This window comes from Lissotriton vulgaris, chromosome 10, assembly GCF_964263255.1.
Source record: "Lissotriton vulgaris chromosome 10, aLisVul1.2, whole genome shotgun sequence".
Taxonomy (NCBI): domain Eukaryota; kingdom Metazoa; phylum Chordata; class Amphibia; order Caudata; family Salamandridae; genus Lissotriton; species Lissotriton vulgaris.
In genome coordinates, this window is record NC_141698.1 from 261,417,954 (window position 1) to 261,436,493 (window position 18,540).

The following is an 18,540-nucleotide window of genomic DNA, read 5'->3' on the forward strand; positions in this document are numbered from 1 at the left end:
AATTTGATCCAGGAAGTTCAAAACAGGGTAAAGATATATAAATGGGATCTAAAAGTACCCTATTCCGGTGGGCACAGAACACAGCCGAAAGCAGTGCACAGTAAGTTCTGGGGTACAGGGAGTTTGTGAAGGGCATAGTGGATGTGCCCAATATCTGCTAAGGATGGCCAAATGCTGTGCAACGTAGGTTTGTGGCCATGGGGTGTGGGCATCACATGAGGTGTCTAGGTACCCACTGCTCCCATTGCCCACTATGAATGGCCAGAAGCTATAGGGTCCTTGGCATAAAGACTGGGTTCTGACCATGCCAAAGCCACACCCTACATACGCACCTGTTGTGCACCATCGAAAGAGGTAGAAAGACGTCTGTGGGCATTCACCCAGCCTCAGCTGAGCGTGGGCAAATGCCAATAGTGATAAGATGTGTGGTGCTACCAGTTTTGTAATCAATTATGTAATTATAGATGTAATCTATGACATTATGAGCCGTGTCTTGGCACTGGGTCTTATGGTTTTTAGACTACGCTAACAGGTGGATTTCAATGTCTTCTAAGGGTTTGTGACACAGCAACATTCGTTTGCCTGTTTGCATTGACTGACTGCTTCAAACTCAACCGTCCTGAAATATAGTTTTTTGAATAGCTGTGCAATACCCGCTCTCTCACACAAACTAATATATAACACATTTACGTACAGCACCAGCATAAGATATCTATGATATGTTCCTGACAGCGTCACAATAAGTTGTAGCTCACACTGTGTTGGTGTGCAATTTACTGTCATTTTCTAATCGCCTGTGGAGGTCCCAGCTAGCTCCATCTCTTTTGCAGTGGACCCAACTGCTTTACTTTTATTTTGAGGAGTGTAGCCTGTACTGAAAAAATGTTTTCTTCTCCTCAGGCACGCGTGTGTATGTGAAGCTGGACCCCTCCTTCCAGGGACGCGTGAGTGGACTGTGCGGGAACTTTGATGGGGACACAGAGAATGACTTCACCAGCAGGCAGGGCATCGTGGAACCCACCTCAGACCTCTTTGGTAATTCATGGCGGATCAGCCTAATGTGCCCCGAAGTGCACAGCGATGACTTTGAACACCCGTGCACGGTAGGTGGTAGAGTCTACAATTTAGCAAAACCGCACAGGGCATGAGTAATAGCAATTGTAATATGGAGCGTGGAAATGGTGTTAAATGCATTAGAGGGGGGTGTAGCTCACAGTGGTATATGGATTGGTTGGGAGGCAAGCAGATCTTATTGCTTAGTGAGGATTTAGTGCTGGCCCCTAGATGCAGTCTGAAGTGCATCTCCTAAAAAAATGAAAGTGCTTTTTCCCCAAATTGAAGGACAATGGGGAGAAGTAGTAGCAAATATTTTTTTTATTTGAATTTTTAGAAGCCCTGCATGAAAATTACAATTAGGCCAGTAAAATTTGCAACCTTTGAGAAATTTCTCGAAATTGCCTTATGTTTTGTTGTGTAACGTTTATTTTAACCTAGCATGCAGCTCGTATTACAAGTTGTGTGAGATACCTGTGGGATACTTGTTCACAAATAAAAAACATTGCAGAGACTCATCTTCTGCTCGAACGAGTCCATTGGCAGTATCTCCTGAGATGTTTTTATGAAATTATGCAAGATGTCGGCAACTCAAATTTTGCTATAAAAGTGTAATTTCTCGAAATCTCAATGAAATTTGTGAGAAAAAATTACTCTCAGTCAGGTATATATTCTATATTCGGTTTTTCACAACCATAAAAGAAGACATTGAGTTCATATGTTAATAGGTGATATAGAAATTCATTATCAACATTCTAGTTAAGCAACAAATGTTCAACGAAGGAGCCTCAGGTCAAGGATCTCAAATATTAAATATAATTTAATGTCTGATACATTAAACTGTATAAACAACCAATGAAGGATAAGTAAAATACTGTATATATCTAAAACAAATTGCAATAAAAAAATATATATATGGAAGTGCCAGCCTACAGACCTTGATGGGTTTCATTGGAACCACCTCAAATGACTTTTAGGTTACAGCGAAAATTAAAATTGGATCGTTAAAGATCAATAAAATCCATGGGAGTTAAGAACAATGTACGATTTATGAATTTAATTAAAACCACATAAAATGGCCAATTGAAAATAAAATTCTGATTGGATCAGTAAATAACATTAAAATCCATAAAAGTTAGGAACAAAAGGCATTGTGCAATCTAAAAAACACAAAGGTGATCGCCTGTGCACATAAGTGACAATTATCATTAAAAATCATACAGTATAATACATGTTCATTCCCTGCTAGACTCCGTAATCGAACTGTTGAAGAAATATATTTATACCATTTGGCATATATATTCTGTTTTCAAAAACTGGACGTAATACATGGCCGGCCTGCATTTCCTAATATTCAAGGCCCTTAATAATGGAATGATAAAATCTCTCCGCAGTTTAGGATAAACGGGCAGAAAGAAAGGAAGTGCAACATATTCCGAGATGTCTTGGAATCACATGGATAGAAATCAAGATCAGAGTCACAGTATACTTTGAGGGGATAAGAGACCAACAAATGTGCAATACTGAACCTCAATCTAATAAGGTAAAACCTTTTGAAGTGACAAATAGAAAAGAGTAGATAAAGCTCTAGACGCTCCATACATACCAGAGGCGAATATTCCAATCCTCTCTTCTTTCCTGATACCATGCACTCCCTATTCTCCATTAAAATAGATAGAAGATCCCACTTTAACTGAGATTATGGAACGTTTGTAATGATTTGCGGGTTGCATAAGCATTTCGTTCTCCCCACTAATTCAAGCTGATTCTTAATGTAACTGAGACACAATATTTTCTGCATATGATCAAGACTCATACAATCTAGGATTATTGCGTGATTAAGTACAGGCTCATCTTTTGTCGTAATGAGTTCCAAAACATAATCGGGCCAATTTGTATACAGTGAATTAAAGGGGTCAAACCTAATTCCATGTGGCATAATACACTCCGAAGATTAGTAGGGGCTGATACTATTTATTTATTTTGAAAGGTTTTATATAGCGCTGGCTGGACCAATGGGTATTAGAGCGCTTTACATGAGCATTGATGGTTACAGTAAAAAACTGTTGTTCAATAGGATTAAAACATAAACGTCAGGATATTAAGTTGACAAATAGGCAAAAAGTTATTTACATGAAGAGGGGTTATCAAGAAAGATTACTTTACATAAAAGCACGATTAAACTAACAAAAAGGCAATTTACATGAGTAGCGGCTATCAGGAGAAACTGTTTTAGTATGATGACAAAAACACAGTATACAGCTCAAAGTTGAGTGCAGGGGGAACCAAAGTTTGAGGCTGGTTGTCGGGAAGAAACAAGAAAATTGATAAATATAGGTGGGGAAAACAGGATGTAACGGCAGAGGGAGATTCAGGGAGGAGCTGTGGGTAGTGGACATAGAAGGGGGGAGGGGATTTGAGGGTGCATATTCACAGGAAAGTACAGGGGTGGGGGGAGATAGGAGGACGGAGGAGTGAAATCGGATTAGAGGAGACTTGAATGAGGGGTCAAAGGCGAGGTTAAGGACCCCAATATTTGTTCAGAGGTCTTTTTTAAAGCTGAGGTAGGAGGGGTTGCAGCGCAAGTCCCTATGGAGAGCATTCCAGATAATCGGGGCATTCCCGGAGAAGGAACAAGATTGTGTGTTTTTCTTTTTTAACAGGGGGGACAAGGAGTTGGGCATTAGTGCTTCTCATCGGTCAAGAGCAGCCCGCTTTTTTGAGTTTGTTCGTAAGATACAACGGGGTTTGTTGGTGAAGGGCTTTGTGTGTTATGCATGCAGTCTTATAGGAGGATATTTCTTCAAAGGGAAGCCAATTTAGGGCTTTTGTTGGCTGGGGAGATGTGGTCCAAATATTTACAGTCAGTGATTAGCCTAGAAGCTAGGTTGAGCATAGATCTAAAGGGGGGAAAGATGTACTTTGGGGGTTCCGGAGAGGATAGCATTACTGTAGTCAATTTTGGAGAGAACTAGTGATTGGACTACTCATTTAAAGTCGTCAATTGGAATGAAGGGTTTGATTTTTTTTATATGTCGGAGAGTGAAGAGAGCTCCTTTTGCTGAGTTTTTTATGTGGTCATTGTGAATAGGTTTGTTGTCAATAGTGAAACCAAGTGATTTCACTGAGTGTGATAAGGAGGGCGAGCAGGTAAGAGCATTAAGGCCATAGAGCCAGCTTTGGATGGGGAGCTGGTTGTTGTTAGGAGAGAAGAGAATGATTTCAGTTTTTTAGGGTTAAGTTTGAGGTGGTTGGAGAAGAACCAGGATTGGATCTTATTCAAGGAATTGTTAAAATGGAGAACATCTGAGTGGGATCTAATCTTGTTGTAAACTTGGATGTCATCAACGTAGAGGTGATAGTTGATTCCTGCTTGTTTCAGAATAAGGGTAAGGGGGATTTTGATTTGTTGTGTTCTGTGTTGCAGGTAAGAGGAGAACCATTTAAGGACCAGACCATTAAGGCCAAATCGAGCTTTTAGTGAGTTAAGTAAGAAAGAATGGTTAACTGTATCAAAGGCAGCGGAGAGGTCCAGGAGAATAGGTAGGCAGGACTCACCATTGTCGAGAGACCAGTGGAGGTCATTGACAATATTAAGCATGGCGGTTTCTGTGCTGCATCCTTTTCAAAAGCCGGATTGCAAGGAGTCAAATAGGTTGAAATTGCCTATGTGATTATCCAATTGTCGGAGAACAAATTTTTTAAGGACGTTGGATAGAAGTGGGAGTTTTGAGATAGGACGGAGATTGTTTGGGTAATTTCCGTCAGCAGAGGGGTTTTTAAGAATGGGAGTGTTTTGTCGGAGTTGGAGAGAGTTGGGGACACAGCCCGTGGCAAAGGAGGTGTTAAGGATAGAAGTCATTTTAGATCTTGGACAAGGTTTGAAGGGAGAGGATCTTTGGTGTGTGAAGTCGGCTTGAGTTTGGAAATGTTGTTAAGGACTTCCTGTTCAGTCACGGGGTAGAAGTTATGCCAGGAGGCATTGTTTTTCAGCTGTACGTTGGAAAGGCTGAATTCAGGAGAAGTTGAAAATGGTCGGTGAGTTGAAGGATTTAGAGGAAGGGGCGGGGTCAACAGGGGAGGTAAATCAATGGAAACAACAACAGCAAGTTTGGGGGAGGGCCGGGCTTGAGTTAGATGGATGGACTGATCAATTTTGGCAATTTTATCCGAGAGGAAGGTAGTAATTTTCTCGCATCTCTCTGTTGAGGCCATCAGCTATGGGGCAGTGGACGATGTTTGTTTTCTTATAACGTTAAACAGTTCTCTGTGCCTATTTCTGGCACAATCAAGTTGTGCTCGAAAGAAGGTTGCTTTTTCATTGAAGATGTGTTTCTTGTAAGTTAATCTGGCAGATCTTAGGAGAGCAAGATTGGAGGGAGAGGGGTATTCTCTCCATGTTCTTTCGCTCTGTCTAAGCGAGCGTCTTTAGTTGTTACGATCAGAGTTGAACCAAGATTTGAATGGAATATTTGTTTTTATTTTACTTTTGGAGGGGCTAATTTGTCCAAGACATCCTTGACAGTCTTGTTGAAATGGTCAGTGAGCTCATTGGCATTTTGGACAAGGGGGTGAGAAGGAAAAGCGGGGGCTTGGAGTTTAGATTCGAGTACATCTGGTGGGATTTGACTAAGATTTCTGATCCATTTCAAGGGTTTGGTGATTTGTGTGAAAGGGGGAGGGGAATTGGTTATGATCTTAAACAGAATGAGGTGATGGTCAGACCAGTCAATGGGAATGATGTGAGCCAGGGAGGTCGAGTCATTATTGGAGATGATGGCGTCGAGAGTGGCTCCTTTGATACAGGTCGGATTTTTATATAGTTGTTTAAGGTTGTTAATTTCAAGAAGGTTAATGAGGCGTCTGGCTGTGAGATCCTCAACATTATTCCAATGAATGTTAAAATCTCCTAAGAAGAGATTTTTTGAGTCAGAAAGAGACGATTGTGAAACAAAGTCAGAAAATTCGTCGGCGAAGAGAAGATGTTCATGCGGAGGGTGGTAGATGTTATGTAGTCGCATTGGGTGAGAGCCCTGTGCAGTGAGTTTGGCGCCAAGGTATTCAAAGGTTAGGTGGTCGTCTAAGAAAATAATTCTCAACTGCCTACAAGTGAGAAGAATTGGAGAAACCTCAGACACTGTCCCCATACAAAATACCAGAACAAGAGCGTGCCTGATAGATATTAATTAATACATCAATTGGTCTACATCCCATTTTCCTCACACACCTTAAAAATGCTTCCAAGTTTCAAAACACCTTTTTCTAGTCTCAATAAGGTGATGCCAGGTGCCTCTCTAAAAAACGACTCTATTTTGGCCACCTCTAACTTTGAGATAATGCTCACACTGCATCTTGGCCGCTTTTGAGCACTGTAGCAGTTTGCAGTAAAGTAAAATTATAAGAATTATTAACAGCAATTCATTGCTGGAGACAACAGCAAATTATGAGCTTTGAATTCATTAAAATATATGCAGTTATAAGACAAAACGTGGACTTAAAACTTCCTTGTAGGGAGTGTTGCTGGACAAGACAGCAGCCACTTTGCTACTGTTCTCTGGGACACTGTTTAGCTTAGAAGTTTGGTGTTTGCCAAAAGTAAGGTTAAAATGTGACTCAATGTCTCCAATGACGCTTTTCTCTAGTCCTGGGTTACCATTTACCATCCTACTGCATTCTGGGTGATGTAGTCTGGGCTGACCTCAATTGTCTTATCATTGGCGCACAGTGTTTTCTAGAAAACACTGCCCTAAGTAGGGCAGGGAGGACAGTTCATAGATTTTTGGAACAGAAACCAGTTTTAGCCAGGAAGTGAAGGAGGTTGTTTGTTATGGGTTATTATTTAAAAACTTTCAGCTGACTTTACTTTAAAAGAACACCCCCCTGGAGTGCTCTGACATCATAAGTAGATTGGCAGAGAGGGTTGTCAAATTTGAGAGATGCGTGGACAGAGCTGGTGTGGTGCAGGGTGCGGTTTTCAAGGTGAAGCTCACGCGGGAGATGTTGGCTATGAGCTAAATGAGTATCTTTTGCTTTGAAATATATGGACAATAGTAACTCAGAACAAGGACAAGGCCCCCTTATTCTTTTGGCATGGCCACAAGTTTCTTAATGCAGCCTCACCTTGGAATGGTGGATCCTTTTAGACCTCGGCACTGTATGGAGAAATCTGTTAGAGTCTCAGGGCGGGAGGAAGATTGGCTGGATGTGGGATCTGTCACTGAAGCCAGTTGGTTTAAAGCAGGGGCCATCTGAGGTATCTATCAGCTTGTGCCAAACTGGAAACAAAAGTGGTGAGTTCATGTGAAGTGTGCTATGCTGTCAAGAAGATTCGTACAATGGATTCTATACAGGCAGGGACACTTGATTTGTGTCATTCACTGGCCCCAGCGCTTTCCACATAATAATAGATTTTTTGCACTTGACACAAAGTCCACTATCTGCTGCATAATTTGCAGATTTCAACAAAATATTTTTGTAGTCAAACAAAGCCTAAAGTTACTCAAAGAAGTATCCTACGTGGTGCTCTGGAACACCCTTTGCAAAAGTTAACTGGGCATTTTTCAGTTGCTAATCCCTGTATTCAGTATTAAGCTAGTACTAATGAAATGAAACTTTTTCCCAGACAGTATTAATGCATGTTAAAATGACATAACAGCAAATCATAATGGCACATAATGATCAGATAATTATTAAACTGTACCACATACTTTGGTTCCAGAGTTCTGTATGATCTCAGTGGTCCTACCTGTAAGAAAACAGGTATAGTTCTAGACGATACAAAAACAGAATCAGCAATAATAATTTTCAATCATTGTACATATGCCCCCAATGAAGTGGCGGAGGGTGTCGTTAGCCTCCTTGGCTTAACAACACGCTCCGCCACTTCCGAAATGCAGGGCTGCAGCATATTACAACAATATGGTGCAGCCCTGCGTTTCACCCTGTGGTGGTGCTACACTTAGCAGCCTAGCGCCAATGCGGGCACCCTTGCACCATAGTGTAAGGGGGTCTGCGTGCAGGGGAAGATTGTTTATTTGCAGGAAGGTCCCCCTTGCTGCCCATAAACAATTTCTAAATGCTGCTTTGTAACTCCTTTGTATGTTGCTTAATGCAGCACACATAGAAGTTGCAAAATGGCATTTAAAAAAAAATATTGATTATGTTGATGTTTTCATGTCTGATGCACAACACGTCACACATGAAAACAGTAAAAACAAGGAGAAATGAAACATTTCTCCTCGTTGCGCCAGGGTAAGACCAGGTTTTCTATGCTCTCAATTCTGGTGCTGTCTCCTGTTTATGCCTTCCTTGTAAATAGGACGCAGCGTCAGAATGAATGGGTGTTGCAGTGAAACACCCATTTTCCTTCCCTTTCACACTGAGCCTAGCGTGAAAGGGGCCTTATTTACAAGCAGCGTTAAGCCACATTAAGTGCCTTAACGCTGCCTTGTAAAGAAGGCAAGGCCCCTATAGCCACCACAATGCCACTTAAAGTGACAGTTTGATGGGGATAGGGGTTTGTAAATATGCCCCTGAATGTTTTGCACTCTCTTCTCCAAGCCTCTTGACCTAATTAAGATCCGTTGTATTATGTTTCATCATGTTGTAAAACATCTGTTATGGCACTTTACCTTTATTTGCTATTTTCGTGGATTTGCTTGGCTTAGTGAGGAAACTTCAAAGGTTATCGGTGGAATGCCTGAAAAAAGTCTCAGTCATTGGTAATTGCTTGGACTGCATTTCAGTCCATCATTTTTCTCCCACTCTGCCACTCCAGGCAGTTTCGAGCCATGTGCATATTATCCCTGGGACTGGAGACCAGTACAGTTCCCTCACCAGACCAGGTCTCCATTGAGCGGAAACACAAGTGACCCCAGAATGGTTTCCAGACCAGGTCTCTTATGAGCAGGAACACAAGCAACCCCAGAATGGTTGTGAGCACTTCGCCTCATCAGTGATGTGTTGCTTGAGTCCTGTGGCACAGCGAGCACGGGACCTGCATCTGGGCAGACCAAACACACTTGAAGCGTTGCTCTGAGGAAAATACAGAGAAATCATCCTGCAGTTGTTTCTCTTCAATATGGCTCATTGCCCTGTTGGATGTTCTAACAACAGCTACGAAAAAAAAGAGGTTGCAGGAAATATTTCTTCATATCTTCAAGAATGGAACAGATGAAATAGCATGTGCTAAAATGCTTCTAAAAAACCTCTAAGGCATTCACAGGTCAGCTCAAACACTTCCATTCCTTTCCATGCCCGTCATTAGGGTAGATTATAAGGCAAATCAAGACTTTTGTATACTCTGGCTTGACAGAGCAGCTGTTGCCAGACATTATGGACCAGATATACAAATGGTTTTTTAAATTCAAAAACCACCGACTCGCCGAATCGGCCCACTTGTGACCTCAAAAATGCTTTTTTGAATGTTCAAAAGGCAAAATGAGATTCAGTAACTTGTGACCACATCTGTGAGAAGTTGGCCTGGTATATGCTGACCACTAATTAAAGTGGGCACCTTGTACCAGTCCAAACAACCCTTATTGATGATTAGGTTAAAGACAACCTTTATTGAAAGCTATCCTAGTGGTAGCTATGGAGAGCAGCCTTCAGGCTAAGTCTTGAAGGAATGTAAAGTAGCTTGTTTTACCAGATCATAACCTCCTGAATGACCAAATTAAAGGAGAACCACACAAGGGATATATACAAAATATGTATTTAATATTAAACACACTCTACTAACCTCTTTATGAGATTAGAGAACAAAGCACACAATATCAAATCACTAGAACGACAGTAAATAGCACAATACACAGTGGGCTCCAGGGAGAGACCAAACCATATACTAAGAAAGCGGTATAACAACCACGACTTGACTAGACACAGTGCCTAGAGCACGTAGAATCAGTGGGACCCCAAGGAACCACCCAAGGTAGTGACACAGGGGACCCACAGAGGACGGGTGCAGTGTGTGAACAAAGGCACGAGCTCCGTACAACCCTATGGAAAAGTCGCGGTTGGAATTTTAAAGATTAAGGACACTTTGGAGAGGACTTTAAGCAAACCCTTTCAAACATAGAAAGTTCGAAGGCCAGCACCCTTGAGAGTACTGAGATACCTGTGTTACCTATCCTAGAGGAGCCGGGTGCATAGGGGTCAAGTGATGTCGGAAACCTTTGTCGTTATAATTGGCGTGATGTGGAAAAGTGCTGCTGTCGGGAAGATGAAAAGTGTCAGTGTAGTTCAAGCCTGGATCCGAGGTGAGAAGAACCTGAAAGCAGATGGGACAGAGTCTGGGTCACTTCAGGGTGACCAGGGGCAAGGTAGACTAATGCCCACCGATGTCGTGTGCTTCAGGTGAGAAGAGGTGAAGCTTGACTCTGCAGCCATAGGGACCAGGAGATGTCGACGATGACTTAAGTCCAGAGGTGTGCTGTCCCACAAAGGATGTTGAGTGCTGGGGGGGTCAGTGTCTGGATTGAACACCAACAAGCCTTGGCAACTGCAACCCACGCGGGCAGAGGAAATAGACCACTCCTGCTAACCTGGCCGCCTTAGGCAGGCTCTGATAGGGTGCACTACTAGAGCGTTTCTCTGAGGGCGCCCCTGATTGGCTGTCGCTCGTAACGAACTTTGATTGGTTGGAAGCCTGACACGTGATCGCCTCCCGATCAATCCAGGAAATGTTGCACCTTTCGCACCGAGGGAGTTTTTACGATCCTTGCGCTACCTATATCTACACCACCACCCCTCGTGTCAGTGTTCTTCGGGGTCCGGCAGAAGAGGACGTAGCAGGTGCCAAACGGGTGCTTAGCTAACAGGGCGTGAGTACCACAGACTTTAGATAAGGACTTTTCTTTCTTCTTGTTCTCCGTTGCTCACACATGCCTCTACCCCTTCTTTTCCTCCTAACAGGGTGTGCCATATTGCTAAACAACCCCTCCCGTGACCCATGGCATTTTAAACGTTAGCGCCACTAGTAAGAATGTTTTTGTTTTACTTAGTTTTTTAATTTAATTGTGATCATGTAGATAGCCCAAACCAGTCACTGAGCGGCACTAGCTGCCTGTTTGCCTTGTATATACACATGTTAAACCTTAAGATTCTGGGCATTTCACCTACTTTTTGCCCGTTATTACTAGCATATACACGCTATGAGACTATTTCTGGACAACAGTCCCGATATCTCCACTAGGTTACCGCTACCTTGTTATGAGCACGAGTTCACCTTGATCTTCACTCGTGTTCATGTTATAACTACAATTGCACAGTACGGGCACCTGAGCAAGTATATACAGTACTAAGACAACAACAGTGATCTGCACTGAACTTAATCTATGTTGTGCTCTCTTCCTTTTACCCTAAATGTTTTCTTTGTTGTATGTCACTGTCTTTGTCATACAGAATTAACTCCGTTCCACTCCATCACACTGGAATCTTAGAAAAGGTTTTTCTATTTTTCACATTATTGACCCCAGGCTAGGGTGGGCCCTAGCGCGCCCATACCACCGGGGCTAACATTTTTATACATCTTATTTCACTGGTCCTGACTAATGCCTGATATACCATTTCACATAGGCTGAAATATGTTGACCTCACACTAGGATAATACCGGACTTTTAATTTGGTCCTTTATCCCACACTTTTTTTTAACTTAGTCCGATTGGCAAAACGAATAAATTCCCTTTTTGACTCAATTGTGACTCTTTTAATCCCACTTTCACTTCACATTCACAAAAAAACAGCTCTGCAGTAATCTAGCGTTGTAGCACACCAGGGTGGCACTCGGCCACACCTGGTGGGGCCCGATGATGAAGCATGTAACCGACTAGGTAGTGAGTGAGGGCTTTCATTTTAACCTATAGAGGTTCCCTTCGCAAGTGATTTAAGACTATGTACTAGTTTACTTGCCAGCTCCTGATGTTGTCAAAATCTCAGAAGTGACACTCCTTTGTTGTTAGTCCTGCACACAACACATGTAACATGATGGCCTCATACACAAGCATGCACAACACACACCCGGAAGGTTAGTGCTAAGATTTGGGATAGAACATACAAGTGGAACTTTGCACAAGTGAGACATTAGACCCCCACTCCAGTTGATCACAACAAAACATAATGTGCTGCCACCACCACTCTATGTGCTTTACTGGTGACAGTGACAGTAGTCCACTTTCACTTTCAGTGAAATGGGGTACACTTGGTGCCCCACTCCAGAGCCAGAAAAAGCCCAGAACCTTACCCATTTCAAGGGACACGCCTATGTGCATATGCTATATTAGTGTTAGCTATAGCCAAAACCAAAAACTAGGTTACAAGATGCACACAGTCAGGCACACAAAGCAGAGTAACACAACTGTACACCATGCAGGTCAAGCAGTGATTTGCCACTGATAGCTGTATGGTGAAGCTTAAAGAAATAGCATACATTCAGTTAAAACCCGAGGTTCACCCTATCCAGTTGCACAAGGGATACTTCATTGCTTGTTCCAGTGCTTCATTCATTTAAATTTTTTTTTAAACTACGTAAGGGGGCCCAAAGTGTCTCTCAGGAGCCTACTGCCAGCACTGCAAAATGCTGGGGTTGCAAAATATCAAGGCTGCCCAATCCTGATTACACCCCCTGCCTCTTCCTTCTACCAACCAATATTTTCTTTCTCTTTATATCACACTTCCCAGTGCTTTTTGATTTTTGGTTTCTTCATTTGTCACTGTTTTCCTTTCTTTCTCTTCATCCTTTCTCTTTTTTCTGCTATTCTCTCTATTGCACTGGGTCAAATCCAAAGACTAAAAATAATTCCCTGTCCCCAAAATGAGTGCATGTGTCCATCACCTGCAACCACTGGCACACATTAAGCACAGCTTGTGGGCTCAGTAATAAACTAGCAATGGTAACATCACTAGGTTTGGCTTCTAGCATAAAGTGTCCCTCCAGCCACTGGTTAGTCTAGGTACTGAGTAAGTCCTCATACATTCACTGCCGCTCATCTTTGGACTCATACATCTATTCATCCTCCCACTGACTCATTTTTTATTTCACACACTTACCCACCTACAAAGAAACAGACCTGCAAACAATCATATGGAATAAACATTAAAAGAATAAAGGTAGGAAAAGATAACATGCTACCACCTTAATTTGGCAGGCTTATGCTTGCAATGCAAAACTAAAATTAAACAAAGCTGCTCATGGCTGCTTTGCAATGGTATTGTACATGTATTGTTATGTTGAAGTTCCAACATAGCTTCCATGTTTACATGCAACTTGTTGGCCATCTTGGAGTGGGTAAAACAATGGCCCCCGTATCTGGCCCATGCCCCTTTGCAGCCTGAACTTGAACCTTTTCTCGATCCAGAATGACCAGATATCCGTGAGCAGAGCTTTTTGCACTATTGCCACTTAAAACTTTTAAAAATCATAACTCTGGTTCTCCTGAATCGATGTATCTTGTTTTGGTGTCATTTTATTTATTACACTTAACTCTAGTGTTCTAAATTCGTTCGGCATATTTTTGTATTGGGGTTTTTACTTTATCACTGTTTGAGTGCTGTATAAATACTTTACGCATTGTCCCTAAGTTAAGCCTGACTGCTTTTGTGCCAAGCTACCAGTGGGTTAAGTAGAGGGTTATTTAGTTACTTTTATGGTTCATCGTGACAAGGATTGTGTTTATTACCTGAGTGGAGCTTCCACCACCTCAACTAATAACCCTGTTGATTACAGCTATGAACAATATTATTTCAAGATGGATGCCCGTTTTAAAAACAGTGGATGTACAGGATGCAGCATACTGCAAATGAAAAGAGTGGCAATGAGTGTCCTGGTCTGACTAGGGAGCCTAAGAATGCTTTTTTAAAGAAGAAATTAAATAAAAGTGAACCTATACAAGAAAAACATAAAAAAAATTAAAGAACTGGTCGCCATCCCAGACACTGAAGTGAACATGTGATCAGGCCACATGCCATTATTCCGAAGGCAACAGAGCCAACAGCATAAAGGGGACAACCAGTTGCCCCATAAAGTATGCAGTGATAGGGAGAATACAACGTGAATGGCATTCAAACAGACCGAAGAGGGCTTAGCAAAAGATCCTATATGTGTATTGTTTTTATTACGAGGCCCTGCCAAACAGCTGTACCTGTCCGGCCTTCTAAAGAGGGTTTAGCAATGATGTTCAAAGTGCAAATCTTCTACCACCACGGTTTGTCAAAGGAAGTAACCAGCACCATGGCATTTGCTTACTAAATTAATCGGTGGTATTCGATGTAACAAAATGACTGCCTACTGTCCTTGACACAGTGTAATACCAATCCAGTTTTAAAGGTCTGTTAGCTATGATATACGATATTCACACTACATCAAGCCAAACAATCAGGCCTTTGCCCTTTATTATTGGCTCACCACCTTAGCCCAACTGCATAGGCATTCCTACAAGGTAACCAACAAGTATCAACTACAGTTATCAAAATGTTTTTGTGCTTTCAGCAGTGCCAATAAGGGGTAATACTCAGCCAATCGTTGTTTGAGGATGGTGTGACCAGGATTTACTCTTAGCTTAAGATGGTTCTGTTAGGTGTTGGGACATAGCTTAGCTAATGATACCTCATACATGGCACTGGTTCTCACTGTGACAAGGCAAATCAATCAATGTTTTTTTTTATATGAGTAGGAGAACTCCCATCGTGTGACGTGGGCACGCAAGCGGTGCAGTATCATCATGCAAACTCTCTTCGCTCCATGCCATGAGGAGGTGCCATGCCAGCAGTTCTATGACTGGTGTGTCTTTGATGCTTGTGGGTAGGTATTTATTTTTTTGAGGAGTTTTACATAGTGTGAACATAACCCGTCAACGTATCAGAGTGCTGTACAAATTGCAGGCAAGTCATACATACAGAGTGAAAAGTCAATCAGTAATAAGCAAGCAGCAATACAGATACAATGTAACAATCGACATAAAATAACACAAAAGGGTTGAGGCAAAAAGAACTGCACCTGTTAATATAAGTGGCTAACTGGTCTTGTGATGGTGCTTATGAAATCAGGGAATACAACCCTATTTACTCCCTATTGGGCAGATGCCCAAGTTACAAAAAAGCTACATTTGGAATCAGCACCCATCAGGAAAGTATCATAACAAGACCTTTTATGTTGAGTAAATCCCATATTAGTTCAAATGCGAAACAGTTACTCATATATCGGTAACGGTTGCTGTCAAACCGTGGATGCTGTTTCTCGTCTCTGGCTACTATGCCTTATAATGTTTACACAAGACATAGTCTGAATATGACAGAACACAAAGATTTGTAATTTTATTTTACCGATATATGAGTAACTGTTTTGCATTTGAACTAATACAGACAGCCTATTGAGCTCTGAAGAAGTCTCATTTACGAGATGAAACGCGTTGGCTAAAACTGAAATTACGTGTGTATTTGGATTTTACTGTCTGGATCAAATAATAAAGAATTCATCCGATCACTACTGAAGTCCAGACCTGTTCATTACGAAACTTCTCTTGGGATTTACTCAACATAAAAGGACTGGTTATGATACTTTCCTGATGGGTGCTGATTCCAAATTTAGCTACAATGTAACAATCGGTTAGGTAGATTCGAAATCACAGCAAAATAGTCAAGCTGAGTCCCTCAGGCTACTAATTAGGTCATTTATTCATTAGAAGCATTTTCAGTTCTTTTTTGAAGGAGGTAGTCAAGGGGTTTGACCTGATTATAGGCAGCAGTGCCTTCAACATTCTTGGGGCTAGTCCGGATAAGGATTGGTTTTAAATTTACTTTGTGTTCAGCTTCTGCGGTTTCAACAATAGGGAGTTAGCTCTTCTTAAAGAATGACTGCCTCTAGACAGTTCCAGTTTATAAGCCAGGTAGATGGGAGTGTTATGGGGAAGGACCTTGTGTGTCACGCAGTCTATCTTCCACTGGATCCTTGCTTCAAATGGGAGCCCTTTTAAAAGTCTTAGGTCTGGTGGGATGTGGTCGAATTTTCTGAATCCGATGGGGATCTTAGCCACTGAGTTCAGCGTGGCCCTTATCAGCTCCAGCCTTGCTTTGGATAAACCTACAAGAGTACAAGAGTAGCACTCCTGTAATCTAATTGGAAGACAACTAGGGATTGGACTTCGAATTGGAAGTCATCAAGGGGCAAGAAATGTTTGGTTTTCTTTTGTATGTTCAATTGGTTATTGCACTGATATGATCTTGCATATTCAGGTATTTGTCCAACGTTATACCTAGTGATCCAGTCGAGTCAGTGACATGGGGGGGCCCAATTGAGAGCGGTACATTAATTGAGCCATTCTACTGTGGGGGGGCAGAGAGCTTGTGGTGGGCAATCAAGAAGAATTATGTTTTGAATGAGTTAAGCATAAGGTGGTTGCTGGTTTAATCATCATTGAGTTCTCAGTAGGATGCAGTTGAGAGTGTTGACGTTCTTGGTGATGAAATTTTCAAGTATAATTGTGTAACATCAGCGTACACGTGGTAATTAATATTTGAGTGCTTTAGAATTTCAGTGAGAGGTTCCATGAACAAGTTGAATAGCGTGGGTGAGATCGTGGATCCCTGAGACACTCCATTCAAGACTGGAGTAGTGTCAGAAAGAATTTGATTAACTTTGATTCTTTGAGCTCTGTTATGTAGGAACGAGGCAAACCAGGTTTAAGACAGGACCAGATAACCCCATCCTTGACTGCAGAAGGTCAATCATGCTGACATGTTTGACTGTATCAAACATAGAGGAGAGATCAAGAAGATTAGCAGGCACAGTTTGTTTTGATTAAGCAATCTCAGGGCATCTTCTACAGTGTGTGTTAGAGCTGTTTCAGGGCTGTGTCCCATTCTGAGGCCAGGGAGATAAAACTGTTTAATGTAGTTCCAGAGCTGCAGGTGTAGGCAATTCTCTACTAACTTTGCTATTGTCGGGAGGTTGGTAATGGTATGGATATATTGAGGTCAGACTCGTCTGCATTTGTTTGTTTTTTAAGATAGGGGTAACCTATCCTATCTCTAGGCAATCGGGGAATCAAGCCCCGAGAGAGAGATGCATTGACAGTCATAGTCCAAAGAGGGAGTATGGAGGATCTAAGCTCTTTGATGAGTTTGGGGGCAGAGGATCATTGAAGTGGTTGGAGGGTTTTAATGATATTATTGTTTTGAGTATGTCGGCTTCGGCTGGAAGTTTGAAGGCATTCCAAGTAGCATTGTTTTTAGTAGTAAAACCAGTATAAGAGGATCTCATCAGTTGTTGTACTGGGAGGAGACTGGGCCGGGACTGGTTTAGTATACACTGGGAGGCAAGTTTCAGTCTTTTCCATGAAATAGGCGGAGACGTCGTCTTCACATGGTAATGGCCCATTATCTACCAGGTAGAGACCTATTTGACAATATAAGCGATTTTAGTACAAGTGGACATGATGTTTGCAAAACAACTGAGCTGATGTTTCCCTAAGCACTAACGTCTGTGTAGACAGTGCTTTACCCATTCACTAAAAATTCCTTAATGATTTGTTGACTTCGCTAATGCTGCTGTTCGTCCCACTTTTATGTCTTTCCTAATACTTTCTCACTTGTCTCTGCTTCAAATATCCTCCATACTTTAAGCCACTGTCCAAAATATTACCTCATCAACCGTTCTAAATTCTCCATTGCTTTTAACCCTCTGGTTTTTGCTCATAGTTTCTTTAAGGCACCAATCCGCATTAGTGATCCATTTGTCCACGGCCATCCGCACTCAAGGTTTTGTGCACCCAGTTTCCACCAGATTTCTCCTTTTGTCCCCTCGATGTTTTCGAATGCGTTCTTCATCCTCGGGTATAAAGGTGCCTTTGTTACCTAGCCCAACTTACCCCCAGATGCATCAAGAACCAATTTGCTATTCCTTAATAGCGAAAAATAACGATTGGCTATTAAGGAATAGCAAAATGCAATGCATGAAGAAATCACAAAAAAAATTAGCAATTTCTTAAAATTCCTTAATTGCGACTCGCAAATTGCGAGTCGCAATTAAGGAATACCTCCCCATTCATTCCTATGGTCCTAGAGGCCCATAGGAATGAATGGGAAGACATTCTCAATTTGCGAATCGCAATTAGCGAATGGCAAATTGAGAATGCGATTTCAAGGGTGCAGGGGTGTCCAAAGGACTCCCTGTTGCACCCCTGAAATTGATCTGTGCACATATGTTCTGCACACACATGCCCTTAGGGCATCGGCCTTCAAACTGTGGGGCGCGCCCCCCTGGGGGGGCGCAGCATCCCCTCAGGGGGGGCACGCACTCCACCCCACCACTTAACCTTCAAGTTCCATTGTTCCTTCCAGAGGCCCATTAATTAGGCTTCCTGTGTCACGGGCTGCTGCAGCAGCTCGAGCTGCTGGAGGCTTGGCAGGGCAGTGCCTGGAGTCTTATCTCCGGCACACCCGAGTTTTTCACAGGTCTTTAAAGACCATGTGCAACACATGTATATCGTGGGCCTC

General features: G+C 42.2%; 1 protein-coding gene across 1 annotated transcript in view; it reads left to right on the forward strand.

Annotated features, from left to right (window-relative positions):
* Positions 1-18,540, forward strand: part of LOC147685082 (SCO-spondin-like) — a 1,395,910-nt gene that overhangs the window by 80,341 nt on the left and 1,297,029 nt on the right. Inside the window, exons 10-11 of the mRNA XM_086939757.1 lie at positions 901-1,103; positions 14,721-14,848. Coding sequence (XP_086795883.1) covers positions 901-1,103; positions 14,721-14,848 — 331 coding nt within the window. The remainder of the gene's footprint in view (positions 1-900; positions 1,104-14,720; positions 14,849-18,540) is intronic.